At 41.4% G+C, this 18,117-nt stretch overlaps 1 protein-coding gene across 2 annotated transcripts in view; it reads right to left on the reverse strand.

Annotated features, from left to right (window-relative positions):
* Window positions 1–9,666: 9,666 nt before the first annotated feature.
* Window positions 9,667–18,117, reverse strand: part of KANK1 (KN motif and ankyrin repeat domains 1) — a 50,062-nt gene continuing 41,611 nt past the window's right edge. For both annotated transcript variants that reach the window (XM_058823527.1, XM_058823526.1), the window contains exons 7-11: window positions 16,904–17,123; window positions 14,126–14,268; window positions 13,385–13,585; window positions 11,233–11,331; window positions 9,667–10,617 (exon numbers count right to left, since the gene is read on the reverse strand). In XM_058823527.1, the coding sequence (XP_058679510.1) occupies window positions 10,555–10,617; window positions 11,233–11,331; window positions 13,385–13,585; window positions 14,126–14,268; window positions 16,904–17,123 (726 nt within the window). In that variant the 3' untranslated portion in view covers window positions 9,667–10,554. The remainder of the gene's footprint in view (window positions 10,618–11,232; window positions 11,332–13,384; window positions 13,586–14,125; window positions 14,269–16,903; window positions 17,124–18,117) is intronic.

The raw sequence follows: 18,117 nt of genomic DNA on the forward strand, positions 1-18,117 counted from the left end.
TCTTTTTTCAAAACAAATTTGAGGAATAAAGTGAAAATTACACATACAGACTTTTTAAAACTTTTTTAGGAATACTCACTTGGTTATAATAATGATATTATTTAAGTAGGAGCTGTTATTTATCAAGGGCGGCAATGTTATTAACTAAGAGTATGTTGTACTTATCTTTTATTCCTACTCAAAAAGATATCTAAAATAATTGTTATCATTAATATTAACTTCTAGGGAAATAATTGTTATTATTAATATTAACTTCTAGGGAGCACCGATAAACTTCCTAAGATGGTCAAAATAACTGATGTCCCAAACCAAGACATGTGAGATTGCATTGTTAATCATACTTTAGAAGTGGACCAGTCATGCTAAAGGATGAGAGCGGAACACTGAAATTCAGGAGTGGCCTTAAAATACTGGTTAATACAACCCTTTTCTTAGCAGGGGATAGAAGGAATGACTTCTGCACACCTAGTGATATTTGCATGCTATTGAAGTAGTAGGAAACACAACCTCATTATGATTTGAGACTCATTCGTTTCCTTACTTCAGGTACTTTCAGACAGTCTGTATTATATTTCAGGATGAATTGTTTGGAATAGCTAGTTTCTCAGCTCCAGTATTTATGTGTTGGAGAAGTGCACCCAGCTCAGCTTGTTTTCATGTTTCTCAGTAAGAGTGCATGCCAGCAGCAGACCACTGGAAGCCCTGTTCAGGTCCATGGTAGATTATAGCCTGTTTTTCAGATTTGTTCCTGCCTTTGAAGAACCCATTTTCTTGTAGGCTTGAGGAGAATAATACACAAACCTTTCTGCAGCTGGAAAAGAGTTTCAGCCGTCATCTTCACTACTGTAAGCTGGGCCCTTTTGATCTGCGTTCTGGTGAGGGTGGGGGTAGAGGATGACCTGTTTGTGTGAAATATGTCTCCTGCACCAGATTCCATGGCAGGTGATTTTGTTAGCATCCTCAAGAAAATCATCCTGTAATTTAAAGAGAACTTTAATTTCTAGAGCAGAGATAAAGCATGTGTAGCCATCCTATACCTCTTGGGTAGACTAGTTCCATACAAGAGAAACCAGAGATTTCCCAGAAGGTAAAGTCAGGCTCCTTCCTGAACTTCTTCCATATTGATTTGGGAGAAGAGCTGTAGAAGTCTTGTGGTTTAGCACAAGGTTGTATGGCAAGGTTTCTTTGTCTGTCTATGGAGCTTATATTTCTGTTAGCAGTTGTTTTACAATGCTCATCCCTCCTTCCAAAGGTAGTTCTGGGCAACAGGGCACAGCATTTTTCCATCTCCTGACACCAGATCGTAGGAGAATACTGCTTGGTCTCTTTGCACAAAATTTAGGTAGAAAACAGTGGGCTACTAATTCAGTGTTAAATTAGAAAATACTTGAGACCAAGATTTGCATATGTCAGGTCATGCATGCAACCCTGATATGTCAGCAGTTGAAAGGCGATTTTTAAAAGAGAAAGAATGAATTAAATAATACCACAATATTAAAACAAACAAACAAAACCCCAACTCAACCAATCAGAAAACCCCAACACAACCCCAAAAAGAAACACATAAACAAAACCCCAAACCCCAACAAACCTCTGTAACTAACTGCTCTGTCAGAGAATCTAGTTGTCTCCCTCGGCACGCCTGCAGCAATGTTGGATTTATCCCGTCTGCAGAGGTCTCCCCACTCCACAGAAAAGTCACGGGGGAGGCTGTGGCAGACAAGGGAGGGGGAACAGCCAGCATCTGATAGGTTGCAGCTGGGCTGTCCATCAGATCTACCGGGCACCGTGGGAAGGTACTGGATTTTGTCCACCCAGCTTAAAGGAGGCATTCACAGCCATATCTACAGCATGTTTGCAGAAACTCACACGCATTTTTAATTTTCATATGAATATGTTTCTTCTTCGTTTCTTCTATGTGTCTGTTTTCAGTTCTTGACCATATTCTGACCAAACATGAGTTGTGTGAAGGCCAGAAAAGGCAGTTATATATATATGAGACAAAAATGGAAACTAACTCAATATTCATTTAAACACTCACCCAAATTTACCAAGAACTAAAACCTGTTTTTGCAGAACTAATCTAGAAAACTTTCTGTATGTCTTGCCTGTCCCTTTGCAAACCATCCACATGGCTTATTTCAGCACTCATATAATGTGAGATGTTCTAAATTCCTCATTCACAGGATTTAACTATTACCAAAAGAAAACTACCATTTTAAATTTCTTCTTTTCTCCAGCTTCCAACTTTTTAGCAGCTGTTGTTTGTTCTGTTGAGGGTGGCAGACTTTGGACCTGTTTGCTGGAACACTGTGACTGTAAATGGTGTCAAGTTGCATTACATCCTCCAGTATCAGGTGCCTCTGCTCCATCTGAAATGGACAAAAAATGCACAGACCATTTTTTTTATTCTCATCACACTGCCAGTTCTTGTTTAAGCAACCCTCTGGCAAGTTCCCTTTCAGCATTACAGATTTCCAGCTTTCTGTTGTGCCCACAAATTCATAGTCTTTTCCCTCAGTTGCTTCAAAATGAGCCTCATTTTGTCATGCCTTGTTTCTAATCTCTCCCAATCTCTTTGTACAGCTGTTCTGCTCACAAATCTCCCAAATCAGCTTTCACTGCAGAAGACATTTACATGCTTCTTGCTCCTCCTGCTAGACTGGTGATGCAGATTAAGCCACCACAATAAAGGGCCTCTGAACAGATGTATCTTGTTGGACTGGAAAATTCTCATGATAAATTTGCAAGAATGGGTGTATGATGGTGGAGTGACTGCAAGCCATTTCCAGGGCCAGCCCCTACCTGCTCAGTAACAGGGAATTGTAACTGTCTGACTCCAAGTCTCACTCACGCTTGGGACTGGAGAAAAGTCGCCTTTCCAGCCCCAGAAAATGCCCAAGAGCAATGCAGTGGTGCTGCAGGATGCCTGCCAGACACAGCAGGCGGCTTTTCATGCCTCAAAGAAAGGTGTGATACCATAGCCAGGAAGTAGAGGAGGATCTTTCCTAGTCTGCCTGTTCCACCATGACAATTGAAATCTCATGCAAATGAAATGTCATGTCTTCATCTTGGTGAAGATAACATGGCTCAGTGATGAAGGACAGCATTACTGGGGGGCATGTAGAGCTACCCTTCCAGCTCTGCAGCTGGACAAGGCTCTAGAGAACACAGCAAGGCCTGTTTCTGCAGCAGTGCTAAAACCATTAAGTGAAAGGCTAAAAAAAAAATTACCAGTACATCTCTTAGAAATATCTCTTTGCTACTGACATTCAGATCAGCTCTTAGAGATTTCTAAGCACATACACAGCTTTGAAAAAAATGTTAACCCTCCTGTTATCTAAATAATAATACTGCAAATGAGTGTAATGTTGTTTGGAGTACATGGAAACATTGAGGTTTGTCATTTATAGCTGAATGTACTTAATCATACTCTGCTTAAGTATAATGAGGCCTTTATTTACAGGTCTCTGCATAGAAGTCCTTGAAGGGCAGTTTTGTATTGCAATAAGTATTTTGAAAGGTTATTGTATTTCATATTTCTAGAGTCCCATACTCTTGTTATGATATTCTTAAAGTTCATACCTTCTAGCTGGTTTTCTACCATGTAGCTCTTCTCTGCTGTGCAGTTCCTCATGGCTTCACAGGGGCTCCTCCTGGGCTCTTGACCCACCCCCTTTTATCCCACATTTGGAATAACTAGGACCCACTTATCCAACACATAGATTTTGTAGGGACTCTCACTACAAAAGGTGGTTTATTTTTTCTGGTGTTGGCTAACCAAACATGCACAGACATGGTTCTCAAGAGGAATGGCTACCACTTGCCCAGTGGCACAGGGTTAAACAGCAAAGCACTGGTGGATAAAATGATAATAAAACATGAATCAAGCTTGTCTGCAGTGCCCCATTTGCTTTAAGTCATATCTACCTGCTGTGAAGTTCTCACAGCAGGTACCAACTACCTAAAGACTCCTGTTTTCCCTAGTGACCCTCTCATTCCTGAGATCTCTTCAGGGATTATGCATAGGATGGGGGTTTTAGTGTGTGGAAACATGCTTTTGTTTCAACAGGAAGAATTTAAAATAGTTAAGGAAATAGAACACTTACAACAGAAGTTTTGAGAATTAATTAATTAATCACCTATAGCAAGGAACCATCTGATATATTGACAAAGGTTTGTTGTACTGGGTTTATACGGCCAGGGTTTGGTAGCAGGCTGCTAGCAGGGTGCTTCTGTGAGAAGATGGCAGACTCTTCCCCCGCATCCAACCGAGCCAGTGCCAGCTGGCTCTAAGACGGACCCACTGCTGACCAAGGCCGAGCCCATCAGTAACAGTGATGGTTGTTTGAGCATAATATGTATAAGAAGGGGTAAAAGCTGCTCAGCAGCAGCAGCTGGAAGATATGAGTGAGAACATTTGAGAGAAACAGCTCTGCAAACACCAAAGTTAGTGGAGAAGGACAGGGAGGAGGTGCTGAAGGAACGGGAGCTGAGATCCCCCTGCAGCCCCTGGTGCAGACCATGGTGAGGCAGCTGTGCCCCTGCAGCCCATGGAGGTCCACGGTGGAGCCACCTGCAGCCTGTGCAGGACCCCATGGCAGAGCAGGTGGATACATAGTGGAAGCTGTGGACCCTGTTGGGAGCCCACTGTGGAGCAGTCTCTTGGCAGCACCTGTGTATCATGGAGGAAAGCCCATGCTGGAGCAGGTTTGTTGGCAGAACTTGCGACCCTGTGAGAAACCCACACTGGAGTGAAGAACTGCAGCCTATTGGAGGGATTAATGGTGGACAATTTGTGGAGGACTGTCTCCCATGGGACAGATCCCATGCTGGAGCAAGGTAAGCAGGAGACGTAAGAAGGAGAAGCAGTGGAAGCAACTTAATGGAATAACTACAATCCTCATTCCAGTCCTCCTGCGCCACTGGTGGGAAGGAGACAAGGAATTCAGTAGTAAACTTTGGCCTGGGAAGAAGGGAGGGGAGAGGGAAGGTGTTTAAAGATTTGGGGGTTATTTCCCTGTCATTCCACTCTGATTTGATTAGCAGTAAATTAAACTAATCTCTCTTGAGTCTGTTTTGCCTGTGACAGTAACTGGTGAGTGATCTCTCCCTGTCCTTATCTCAACCCACCAGACTTTTCTCTCTCTCCCTGACCATCAGAGGAGGGGATTGACTGAGTTGTTTTGGTAAGCATCTGGTGTTCAGTCAGGACCAACCCACCACAGATGTATACAGCTGTAAGACAATACCACTTTGAGAATAACTTATTTATGTGCCTTCTTTTCATTGCTGAACAACCTGGCAGGAAAACAGATGTACTTTGAAAAACAAAAAACCACCAACAAAATCTTCTTAGCATTTCCTGATTAGTTTCTTAGAGAGAGGTTCCCAAATATTCGTGCAGGTAGCATGCAATTCTTCAGCTCCTTCAACAGCACTTAACTGTCCAGTGGTACTTTCAAGGTACTGGTACACTGGATGATGCTACAGGAACTAAAACCAACCAGGTGGCTCAGCTTTAACCAGGCACTTCTGTTCAGCATATGTATGCACAAAGATCCTACAGCCAAAGTGAAGTAAGGCAGGAATTTTTTAATTGACTTCCCCAGGCATTGCATTAAGCTGTGAGTAGTAACGGCTAATACCTCCACAATTCCAAACTGAAATACAAAACAAACCTGAAACTGGGTACCCCTTTCTTCTAATCACACTGTAGCCGTTTCTAAACACATGTAATGCAAAATCCTCCTTGCAGGTCTTCCAACACTGCTCCCTTGTCTCACATCAGGCCTTCAGAGACAGGCCCAAGAAGACCATACGAACTGAACAACTGAAAGCATCTCTTTTTACTGAGGAAATGTTTGTAGTTAACACACCTGGGTGCCCACAGAAGAGCAGGAAGGGATGAAGTTTACAGGCCTGTATGCAGGCACTGAGTCCACTGAGGAGAGTTGTTTGCAGCTGCAGTAAGAGCATGAATGCTGTTTTGGCCAGCTTTGCTGGTGCCTTTCAAAGGCAGGAAGATGCCTGTAATGTTTGCGTTGCTTCTATTCCAGGAAACAGCTAGTCCTGTGTGTCAGGGATTGACGCCAAGGCTTGCATTAATTCACACCATGGTTGAACTGGACTTCTAACAGACAAATGTCTCAGCCAGAAGTATGAGACACCAGGAGAAATGGACTAAAAAGCTATTTCTAGAATAATTTGAGTTCTTCCAGCCTTATCAAGAAGATAAAACTTCTGAAAGTATGTCTTGCAAAAAATGTTTTCCTCAGTTGTTGATTTTAGATTAATATTTTGTTGGCTAATTTCCATAATGTAAAACTCCATACCAGTAACTCTCAACTTTCAAGTGACAGACTCACTTAATGTATGACAATGTAACTGGAAAAAGACAGTGACATATTTTACAGTCTTGAAAAAGTGCCAATTTCTTTTATATTCACTGACAGTTAAGAGTTAAGGTGATGACAACATCATGCTTGCATATCCTGAAAGTCAATCATCATCTAACCTGAAAAACAAATGCCAGTTGAGAGTGTGTAGGGGGAGCTCAGGTCAGAGCTGGTATGCACGGTAAACCCCTTAATCTCAGCACTGGTGATAAATGCCATCTAGCATTAGTGGGTGGAATTAAACTTGGCTTGCAGAGGGCATCAGTGGATACAAACACTTTTGGGAACCTCTTAACTATTTCCTGGGGAAGGGCCCAACCTCCAAAATATGAACTGCTTCAGGTGTCACCTCTTGGAGCTGGCAGAACCATTTAAGAGAACAAAATTTGAAAGGAAGTAATTATTCTTATTTTGTACTTTTTTTTTTTTTTCCCTAACTGCTTAATTCATTAAATCTAGCCTAATAGGATTTTAAGCCAGAAATGACATTCACTGACTTTAGTAAAATAGTCAGGTAATTTTGTACTTCTCACCTATATTCACTAACACATCCAAAATTTTGGTTCCTTTTGGCAATCTTCCAATATCCTGGCATACCACAATAGCCTATTTCACCATACAACTAAAACTGGGGTCACTTTTCTTTAACAAGGCATTTTAACCCAGGAAAATGAAGTTTTGTGGTGAAACTGAAAATTTCACAGAAATGCAGAGCCCACAGCTTCATCTAACATTTTCTGAAGCTCTAAACAGTTAGTTTGTTTTGCTTACCAGGAAAATGGCACCTAAATAAATCCAGGCACTCCAAGTTACATAGTTTGACATTTGTATGGTGTTACGGTGGTAAGATTCCTCCACAGATTTCTGTCACTTAAAAAATGTTTTAATTTCTGATATACCAATTGTATTCAGGATTGGGGGCAGAATGCCAAAGAAAAAAAGGAAAGAATGTTTATTCCACATTACTCTCCTTGTGGTTTTGTTGCAGGTAAAAAAAAAGTATTTAAGTATATTTAGTGATTCTCCCTGTGACATTAGTCACCTAAACTACTGGACTAATTGTTTTAAATCCTGCACATCCAGGAGTCCCATCATGCCCAGGACTCCCACTGATTTATGGAGGGAGAGACAGAAATCTGTTCCGACATGGAAAATAACAGTCATGGCCGTCTGCTATGGAAAGCCATTATTCATGGGCATTTAACATTCTTTTTTTAGCTCCATTATGTACAAAGAGGGGGTTAGGCTACAGTATGTACAAATATCACGTGCAATTGAAGTTCAGTAGCACAGCAACAGAGATCATAGTTTAAAAACTATTTTTGGGGCAAAGACCTATTAGATATGTTACTAATTAACCTATTTCCTACAGCAATACAGAGGCACTACTGAAAAGGACATTATTGGGTTGCTCAGTGTACTCTATATCAAAGTCAGACTTTGGAGCATAATCCACATGCTTTAAAACTGCCATCACAGTGTCACAGAATCACAGCATATCTCAAGTCAGAACAGACACTTAAGTCCAACTCCCTGCTCCTCTAAAGATTACTTAATACTACTGTCATATGTGATCACTAACTCCCTTAAAAAAGCACCAGTAGTCTAGTTTTAGTCAACCCAGTTCTAAAGATAAAATATATTCTTGGTAAAACTGAAATTAGAAACCTCTTTGCTCTCCAAATTCTGTTCTGGCAGCATGTCTTCCTGCTAGACAAGAATTTAATCCATGAGATACAGGCAAGCATGTATTAAGCAAGTGAACAAGATTTTCTGTAAAATTAGATTAAGTTCTAGAGAAAGACTAAAGCAGTCATCCATTTTCTTCACTTCTTCAGCTTGATTTGTTTATCTCTAGCCCCGTGTTTATTTTAAACCCATGAAGACAAGAACAGATTATCTTGACTTTGCTTTCCAGACAGTTGTTCAAACCGGGGCAAACACATTCAACAGATCTGAAAAAGACTCAAAAGAAGCTCTTGCCATGCCTAAGCCAGGGAGATCCAACTTGCACTAATTCTGTTTAATGATAAGATCGCCCAGATCTTAAGTGAATGAGGAATTCATTGGGAAGCTTGCACTGCTGTTGTGTAGTATGTCTGACACAACCTCAGGTTATTGGGTGCAGCACCTTGCTATGCAGGACAGCCTGCACCCACTGACTCTTGACAAGGATGGCAAAGTGACGGGCATTTTTCTGGTGGTGGGAAGCTTTTTGTGTTGTTAGGTTTTTTTTGTTTGGTTGGTTTTTTATTGTATTTGTTTGTTATTTTTGGCAGCTGCTGCTGCTCTTTGCTGTCAGTCTTGTGTCAGAGAAAAGATCTTATTTTCACGGTAATTTGGCTTGCTGGGTGATGTGCCTCTATATCTAGCACATAGGATCCAGGTGAGGGAGCATCCACACATTAACAGACGCTAAGTGAAGAGTGAGAGGAAAAGCTGGCCAGAGAAGTGCAAGAGTAAAAACTGACTGACATCAAGGGGCGGGGAGGCTTATTTGGGACAGCTATGCTGTGTCTCCCCCTGTCAGAGGTACTTCAGCTGCCCTTCGCTCACGAGACACCCCAAGCACTGGGGTACTACTCTGGCATAGGTTATCACGTCGTACCTGCAGTGCTGGGCCAAACCACGTCCGGCCCACAGAGACTCCTTGGCATGCCAAGTCACCAAGTCAATGTAGGCCAAGTGAGAATGGCTTCAGTGGGTTCCTATTTCATGTTTGATAAGGACTTAGGGAGAGAAGGACAAAGGACGGAGAGTAACGGAACTGTTCAGATCCCTTGAAGGAAGGCACTGAGGTGTATTTCTGCCCAATCGGGTAGGCCAGAACTGACAGGGATACGCAGGCACTAGCTTAGCACTTGTTTCCATGCCATCTAAAAAGCATCTCTTCACCAAGTAGCCAGGGCTGCTTGTAAGCTAAAGCTCAAAGGCTTTTATTTCAGTTAACTGCTTATCAGTTCAAGTGAACTGCTTGCACACAGTCCTTCAACACCTCCCCAAGATCCTTCACATGGCTGAGAGAGGTCACTTCTTAACCAAACAGCAAAGGGTGCACCCTGTGCAAGACAAGCAAAGGGAGATCATCTTGGGCAAAGGAAAAACCTCATGTGGGGACTTTCCAGTCCTCCCTGCCTTGATTTTCCAATTTAGCTTGTCTTCCTGCTGCAGTTGTAATGTGCAGCCTTTCTGGATGATGGCAAATCACAAGTAAAACAGGAGAGGAGTAAAACAGCTAATGAAATTTTATTCTGAAAATATGGCAAGAGTCTAAGGCACTTCAAACATTTCAACGCACTTGACTAAAGTGAATGTGACAAGGTAATAGCATTCCATAAATACGCACCAAGATGTACACTCAATTACACTCAAGGGGAATATACAGCTGGTACCTCTAATTTTATTCTCCAATAAACATGTATGGAGCTTATAGACTGAAACAGTTAATAAAAATATGGTAACAGAACATGGAATTCTTCATGTAGGTTTTAATTATTATGGAATATAAAATGTTGAAAATACTGTGTGAGTTAATTTTATAGATACTAGTATCTTTTATATAAAAAGTTATACATTATCCCCAATTAGCAACAACTTATTTAGTGAACTTCAGACCTGACAAGAGGCTCTATCCCCAATACCTACCCACTCACCCACCAGCTCAAGATCCATGGAACTGACTACATAAGCAACTGCAACTTCTGAATTTCAAAGTAATTAAAAACATGAAAATCATGTTGGAATGAAATTTATGAAAAGTTTACTGTGATGAAGTCTAAGCACAGTAAATATATTTTAGAATGACTAAAAACAAGCCACTGGGACACCCCTGCATGGATAGCTTTAGAAGTCTTAATCTGCACATAACATAAGGAAGGACAATCTACAACAAAGAAAAAGAGGATTTATGCCAGTGTACAGAAAGATGAGTATGTGAGCAAAAGAACAGTTCTGGCTAAGGTTCTCCACAGAGCACTACTTAACTATACGCTTGCTTCAAGTTTACAGTTTTCTACCTTTAGCACTAGATCTCTGCTTTCACTTTGCTGGTGAGTTCAGGCACAAGACAATTACATTCAGTATCTGTCTCAGTAAAACAGTAACATTTAGCAGCTTAAAGATGGCATAGAGATTTTTTACAGATATTTATACACTACTACTCGAATGTGGCTCTGTGGGTGGGACCAGGAGATGTTCTTCTGCTAAGCCTGGGAGTGCCCTAAAAGAGAATAAAGAACAGTTAATCAAAGAGAAATTATTCCAACCAGCTTGAAAACACAACACTCAGAATTACTCTGTTCAATTCCTTACCTTTAATTGTACAGATTTTTTTTTTTTTTTAATTTTAGGAAGAAAAGTGCCAGCTATCATACAGCCTACTAACTGCAAGTGCATATTGTTTCGACAGTCAGGTGTTTAGCAGCAGTTTATCAGGAGAGTGAGTCAGGGCTACAGGAAGGGTGCATAGCTGCCAAAACACCTAGAACAGCTATGTTTCAGTTTCCAGGTCAATAATTGCCATTAAAGTAATACAACAGCACCTCTGTACACTAGCCAGAATCAGTGAACCTTGCTAGTCAGCTATCTGTACCCCATGGTAATTAGGAGAAGCAGTAACTATCCCTCAGCCAGGCTTCAACCTTCTGCAGTCAGTATATATTTTAAAAAGTACATTCCACTTACCAGCACAGAAATTGTCTTTACAAGTAAAAGTCAAAGTTTCATGTGCTGTACTGCTATACAGCTGACAGGGAGTAAATTTCTTATTTACATTTCACTATTATGTTCAACAGCAGCAAGTTAAAACATAGCCTACAGGAGGCTGTGTACTAACCGGTGACTGGGTTTTGGAAAAGTTGACGTGGGCATAGAGGAGAACTGCTATGTCCTTATGTCCAGCTTCCAGGGCTATTGAAAGTGCTGTGCTGCCATCCTGAGAGAAGAAAGGAAGAAATAAGAGAATTAGTGCTTGTATGCTTTAACAGATCTCTTAAAAGCCCCATCAGCCCACAGAGAAGTGCAGTTATTAAGTGGAGGCCCTACTGCTCATACAGACAGGTTAATTTAGAGTCTTGTTTAATTTCTTTTGTTTTAAACCTTGCACTGCTGTTTTATGAGGCAGTCCAAATGTCAAAGCCTCATAATTTTTCTAAACAAGGAGTCTCGATTATTGCTGTGGAAGAATGAGCACACTATTATCACAGTAATGTTACATGTAGTGCTGTGCAAGACCAGAAGATTGGGGTGTCTCAGAGAAACTACAGCGTCAGTAACAAGTAGAAGAGATGATAAGGGAGGGGAAAATGCTGGTCAGATATAATGATAATTGCTGTGTTAAAATGATAATTGTTGTGGTATAGCTCCCATCAACACTAAGAGAAATTGCACTCATAATTCCAAATGGTCCTTGATGGAAGTCGAAATACAAACAAATTGACTTTCCTAGTCAAATACTGCCACCTTAGTTTCTCAGAAGATACCACTGCTTTCATAAACCACAGCTGTTGAGGATAGAAACAAAAAAGCTGAACAAAAACAAATAGCTGAAAGAGTATTTTACTAATTTGCTTTTACTTACTAATAAGAGTATTTTATTAATTTTCCTTTGGACCATGTTTGGTCCAGGAAGACATGGATGTCAGACAACCTGTGATATGAACTTGGTGCTTGGTTCACTGCCTGGCTTTTGGCTCTTGCACACAGAAGACTCTACAATAATGCCAGTAATTGAACAGTAATTGAAATGTCTCACAGGGACGGAGCACACATTCCAGCCACTGCTGTAGCACTGGTATTGGAATGGGTAGCACCAGTTTTCAAATTGCCAGCATGGGACACAATGGACAGCATCCACATGGAAAATCTTCTTATGAGCCTAAAGGCAGCAATTTCTAACTGTCCTGAACAGACAGGGAGCTAGAAGAGCTGTCTACTACAGTGCAATATAATGCATGACAAATGCAAAGCTAACACTCTCCAGTCAACAGAAGATCTTAAAGAGAGGTGCTGAATCACTGTGGCACACATTAGTAGGATGATGCTCAGCTTACTACTGATCACGCAGACTGGAAAAGCATCACTGTGACACTCAGAATAGCTCAGGGAATGCTAAAAATCTCAATCTCACAGTACAGACAAATCTGTGAATAAGCAGCAAACGGCTTGGGGAACTATCAAACTGGCCACAGGACTAGTTAAGTTATCATGTCCCCATAAAGACTGTAATTATTGATTTTGTATCTGATAGTGCTAACGGCATCCAAGCAGCAATAATCTAGACTGCTCCTGAAAGTTTTTGCTAGACTGAGGTCTTCTTACATTTTCCTCTCTGGCCAGAAGTTCCACACTGCTAGCACCACAAGGAACTGAGCTGCCTCCTGCAGCAGTTGGGTGAATGAAGAGAAATCATGTCCTTGCCTCTCTGCAACAGCTTCAACAAATAACCTCCCACTGCCCTCCCAAATCCCAAACCCAGGTTCCATTTCAGTGTTCAGTGGGTAAAGCAATAGGAAGAGAGGAAAAGTATGCAAGAAATATTGTTAACAAGAACAAGAAAGGAGCTAAGTCAATGTTTTCAAGCTTGAGAAATCTCAGAAGTCATGGTGTAGGAGCAGTGTGAACACTGTTTCAAGGGAATTGTAGGGCTGATGTTTGCCATGGGCACAGTAAAGCAAGACAGTGAGGCCCTAAGTCACCAGATAACGTCCTATCTGAAAACTAGAAAACTCCTTTGAAAGGGAGAAGGAATGTGAGAGGGAAAGGTGTTGAGCTAACTATGACCTAACAAATGTTTGTTTCTGTTGTGGCCACTAAACACCTACAGCTAACCACAGAAATTGCTACCAGGTGTGTCTGTTAGAAAAGTAAAAATACTAGCAAAATAATCACAGCACTTGCTACCAATTAAGCAGAAGATTCATTGTGGTTGGCACTCTGAGTCAGACATTCGCCCAAGTAGATTTCAGAAGCATTGAAAGGCAGCTCACATTGTCCTCCAGGGTGCTGTTACACCCAGGCTGAGCCAGCAGAAGCTTAACAATCTCCACGTGTCCATGCTCACTAGCGCACATCAGAGCTGTAGAGCCCTCATCATCCTGGATATTGACATCTGCACCACAGGCCAGTAAAGCTTTAACCATGTCTATCCGGCCATGACTCACAGCTAGCATCAGTGCAGTCTGACCAGCCTGCATGGAGAGAAAAGAAAAACCCAAATCACTACAGAGGCAATCAGTGACAAAGCACAAACACTTCTATTTCTTTGAGACACTGTGTTTCTTCGGTGTGGGGGGGGGAATTGTTATTTTAAATGGTACTTTCAAGGCTTTGATTGCCATTATTTAAATACCTTTTATGTATCATATATCCCACATTCACATAGGTATTTATTGTATTAATGGAATGAATATTTTCAGACAGCTGTAGTTTATTCGAAGGAGCTAAATGCTGCAGACTTTGTCAATGCCACCCAAAATTCAGTAATAGTTCTTTCACACAATGATCAACTTTCATTTTTTGGAGAGGTCCAGACCTGAGGCTCAACTGTTGTTCCACAGCTCCATTTTGTATATAGCAATCAAAAACATACATAAAAAACCCACAAATGGTGAAAGCAAATGAGAGTAACATTTAAACTGGTAAGAGCAGGGATGGGAGCACGGAAGGAACAATGAAAAGGCACAGGAGTACAGCAGTAAGAACTGTGCCTCGTGAAATGTCTGACTGACCTGGCTGGCTTTAGCATTCACGTCCCCACAGCTGAACAGTTCCTCCACTATCCTCATGTCCTTCTCCGCTTCCACAGCTGCAAGTGCAGCAAGCATGATGGGGGTGTAACCAGCCTTGTTCTGATGATTTACATTACAGACATCTGCAGAGGGATGACATAATTTGTTCAGAAAGCAAGAACCCAAAAAGCAGTAATTGTGCTAATCAACTGAATAAACTGTCAGTAGAGCAGCCTATAAAAAGAAAAAGTAGCAACTGCTTTCATAATGGATGCAATTCAAGGGAAGGTGGAGAAGAAAAAAATTAACAGAGGAGCTCTTGAGCCAAAGAAAAGAATTCTTTTGTACTATCCGTACAACACAAGAGAGAGCACAAAGACATTTTATATGTTATCATTTAGGGCTTTATTTGTGCGTTATTTTTTCCTTTTGTGAAAGCAAATGGTCTGAGATTTAGCATGATACTAAATAACACTGCCAGGATAGTCCTTAAGCTCTTCTCCCAAGGACACCCATACTGCAGAATAAAAGTGGTCCAGCAACGTGGTCAATGGAAAAGATATTTCTCTTCAGCACAAATACTGTGTCTTCAGCACAATTTTCCTGCAACTGGTGTTACTTAAAAAATCTGCAAGAGTACTTCAGCATATTTTGGAGCTGCCAAAAAACCCACCCCTTTAAATTAAAGACTGCTGCCAGTTCTACAGTGTATTTGAGAACGAACAAAACTGCTCTGGGAACAAATACAGGCAAGTCCTCTCATCAGTGCCAGCAAACTGACAAGAGTTCTCCTTTTTGTTTAAACCTTGCCTCCAGTCTGTCTCTGTTCCTAAAATTCTGCAGAAATTCAGCAGTGCTTATTGGTTTATTAGGCAGCATGGTTTTCAGTGTGCTCATCATATTGGAAAGCAGGGACTCAGCATTACATAAACATTATCTGCAGACTAGAGGCTAAATTGCACCACAGGTATCTTAACAAGCAAAAATGGCTTAGGAAATTCTTTAGATTTATGGGCAAACGATTTTTTCAGTCAAAAAAATGGAAATTTTTTTCAGGTTAAATAGACGTTGGTGATGATAACCAGTAGACCAATACTTCTTTCAGACATCACTTCTGTGAAGCCACTGAAGCCAGACAACACGACATTCTGCTAAATGCATTACAACCTGAGTAATGAATAACTTAGAAGAGGTGTGCTCCGACTCTAACTAGACTACTTCAGCAGAGTGTGTTTTCTGAGGTCACATTTAGCTCCTTTTCCATATGGCTGAGGGAAATTGTTCTCCTATTTGTCCTCTTGGTGACTCTGCTTCATGCTATTGGAGGGTTCTCTCACCTCATCTTGTCCACTCTTCTCACCAAACACAGACACAGAGTTCTTGGTCTAAGAATCCACCTGTGATATCACCATACTGCAGAGCTGACCACAGTGACCATTCAGACACAGTCCAGAGAAAAATTGTTGAAACCTGAAGGAATCTGCCTATTTGCAAACATTTTCCAAGTGCTGGCATGAGCAGTTCTCTCCTTCAGAGAGAACTAGGTGGGAACTAGTCATGATAATTACATTTTACAGATAACACCCCTGGTGTTCATGGGCATATAAATAGCTGCCATAACAGAAGTCCTGATTTCCAGCAAGAGATGAGCAAGTTCCTGCTCCTCTGAGACACCTAGGGAAGCAGAGGGGCAGCTTCCTCCTACCACAGTGTGCTGCAGAGCCAGCCTGCCCCGTTTCACCACGCTCCTGACATTCCCTGCATTCCCCTGCTGTGACTCACTCTTCCCAAACACAGACTGCCTTCAAAAGGACCAGAAATTTCAAAGCGCTCCCTTTCCTCTTGAGGAAGTCTCTGCATGTGTGACACATGTGCTAGGTTATCAAAGCTGAGATTTGTGTCATTCATATCCTTGTTTATCTGATGCTACCCTTCTGGATTTTTGAATATTGCTTGGCTTACACTCCAGACATGTCATTGGCCTAGTTAAGCTTTCACAATCAACTGTGACAGGTTTTTTAACTAGTTTAGAGAAACAAACTTCACTCAGAGAGCAAAACTAGGATTAAAGAGATTAAACATCCAGCGTGGGACCAATTCCAGTGCGTGATACCTTCTGCTGAATGCCATCTGGCACACTGAATGTGGGGAGCAGACACTCCAGTCTCCCCTTTGCCACTACCCTTTCTGCACGTGTGTTGCAAGAGGATCAAGAAAATGAGGCAACAAAAGCAACCACATGAAGCAGAATCAGATTGCTTACGCACTAGGGAAATGGTCTCTGTGACAGAAAGCCATACTGCCCCAGTTTCTCAGGAAAGTAGCATAGATGACTCAATGTGGTGGCCAGAAAAAAAACTTCTGCACTGCTCTAGACAAAGCTAGACAACTTGCATGTTTAAGATGGTATTTATATATCAATGCATCCTCCTCCATCAGCACCCTACAGACTGCTGAACAGCAGCTGTGCTGCCTCCAGAGAAAACTGCTGGAGCCTGGTGCTGCTGAATTTGGGACTACAGTGCAAGAGGCAAGAATCCAGCTATCTATCTTAACTCTGTATGTAATTCACTTAAGTGTTTTTTACCTTCTTCAAGAACCTCCAAAGCTAGTACTAGAAACAAAGATTCTAGACTACCTAGGTGAGCCACCACATAACTGTTAACAGTTAAAACACCTGCTGGAAGAAGATGGAACTTGGCCTCTAGTCCATCAAGAATTTCATCCATGAGAATTGCAAAACCAAGAATAATTAAAAAAAACACAAAGCAAACTTACTTGCATCCAGAAGAAGCTTTACAATTTCAAAGTTAGAATGTGAGACACTGTAATGCAGAGCTGTGTTTCCATTTCCATCTGCCATGTTGATGATATGTCTGAGGACAGCAGGAGAAATCTCTTCAAAAGCAGTTATATAGTCTCCAACCATTTCAGGGAGAGCTGACTTCTGACTTGAGACACGAAACCACTCATGCTGGATGGTATTTAAACAAAACCTCTGCCAAAACCAAGACAGAAAAATTTACATATGGGCAATCTGTTTAAAAGATTTTCCATCCTGTAAGTCAGCAATGCAGGTCAAATCTTTTTTAGTCCAATGTGGGAAGAAAGTATTCAGCTCACAAACAAGATGTAGAGACTGAAGCGTCCCCCCTGACTAAAGTCCACTTTAAACCACCGTTTACTTCCTCTCACTTCTTCTGATTTTCACCTCTGACAGCACAGAATTTCAGGGTGAGAATAATCCCAGATTTAACAGTTATCAAATACTGGTGAATGGAAAAAAAAGACCTGCAGAACTACTTCCATCAAATACTTAACTACGTTTATAAATCACTGATGAACTCAAGACTTTCTCACTGGACTTAGCACCATGCTAAGTCAGACAGGCCCAATACTGAGGGACAAATTATCAAATGCACAAAGTATATGAGAATTGGCTGCACAGCAGTTCTGAAGAAGAAGAACTGGTCATTACAGACAATTACAAACTGAACCCAACATCACATTGTAATGTAAAAGGTAAATACTGTTTTGGGGTGAATAGACAGATTTATGGCTTGCATCACATGTGATGAAGTCCCTTCTTTCTGCCTAGTACTGTGAAGACAACACCTGGACTATCTTGTCTGCTCTGATCACTGAATGACACAAAATATTTGGTTGAAACAGTTTCAAAGATAAGCAGCAAGAATGAACAAAAAGGAAATCTGACTTACTGGGCAGACAGGAAGGACTGGAGATGCTCCGCTGAAAAGAACCACTGGGGAAAGAAACCATGCAACATTTGTTGCAGGAAAAAGGAAAAAAAGGAAGAACCTGTTCTTCACCTGAAGGTTGGCTGGCTTTAGTAATAAGAGATTTTAGTTGCAGTGAGAAGATGCAGGCTACACATTCAGGATAAACTTTCCCATGGGGGTATGGACTGCAAGCGGGGAGTAGGAGCCTCCTAGGCAGGGTGACTTGTCTGTTGTGACAAGGTAGGTAGAGCA

Source organism: Ammospiza caudacuta, chromosome Z (assembly GCF_027887145.1).
Source record: "Ammospiza caudacuta isolate bAmmCau1 chromosome Z, bAmmCau1.pri, whole genome shotgun sequence".
NCBI classification, from domain to species: domain Eukaryota; kingdom Metazoa; phylum Chordata; class Aves; order Passeriformes; family Passerellidae; genus Ammospiza; species Ammospiza caudacuta.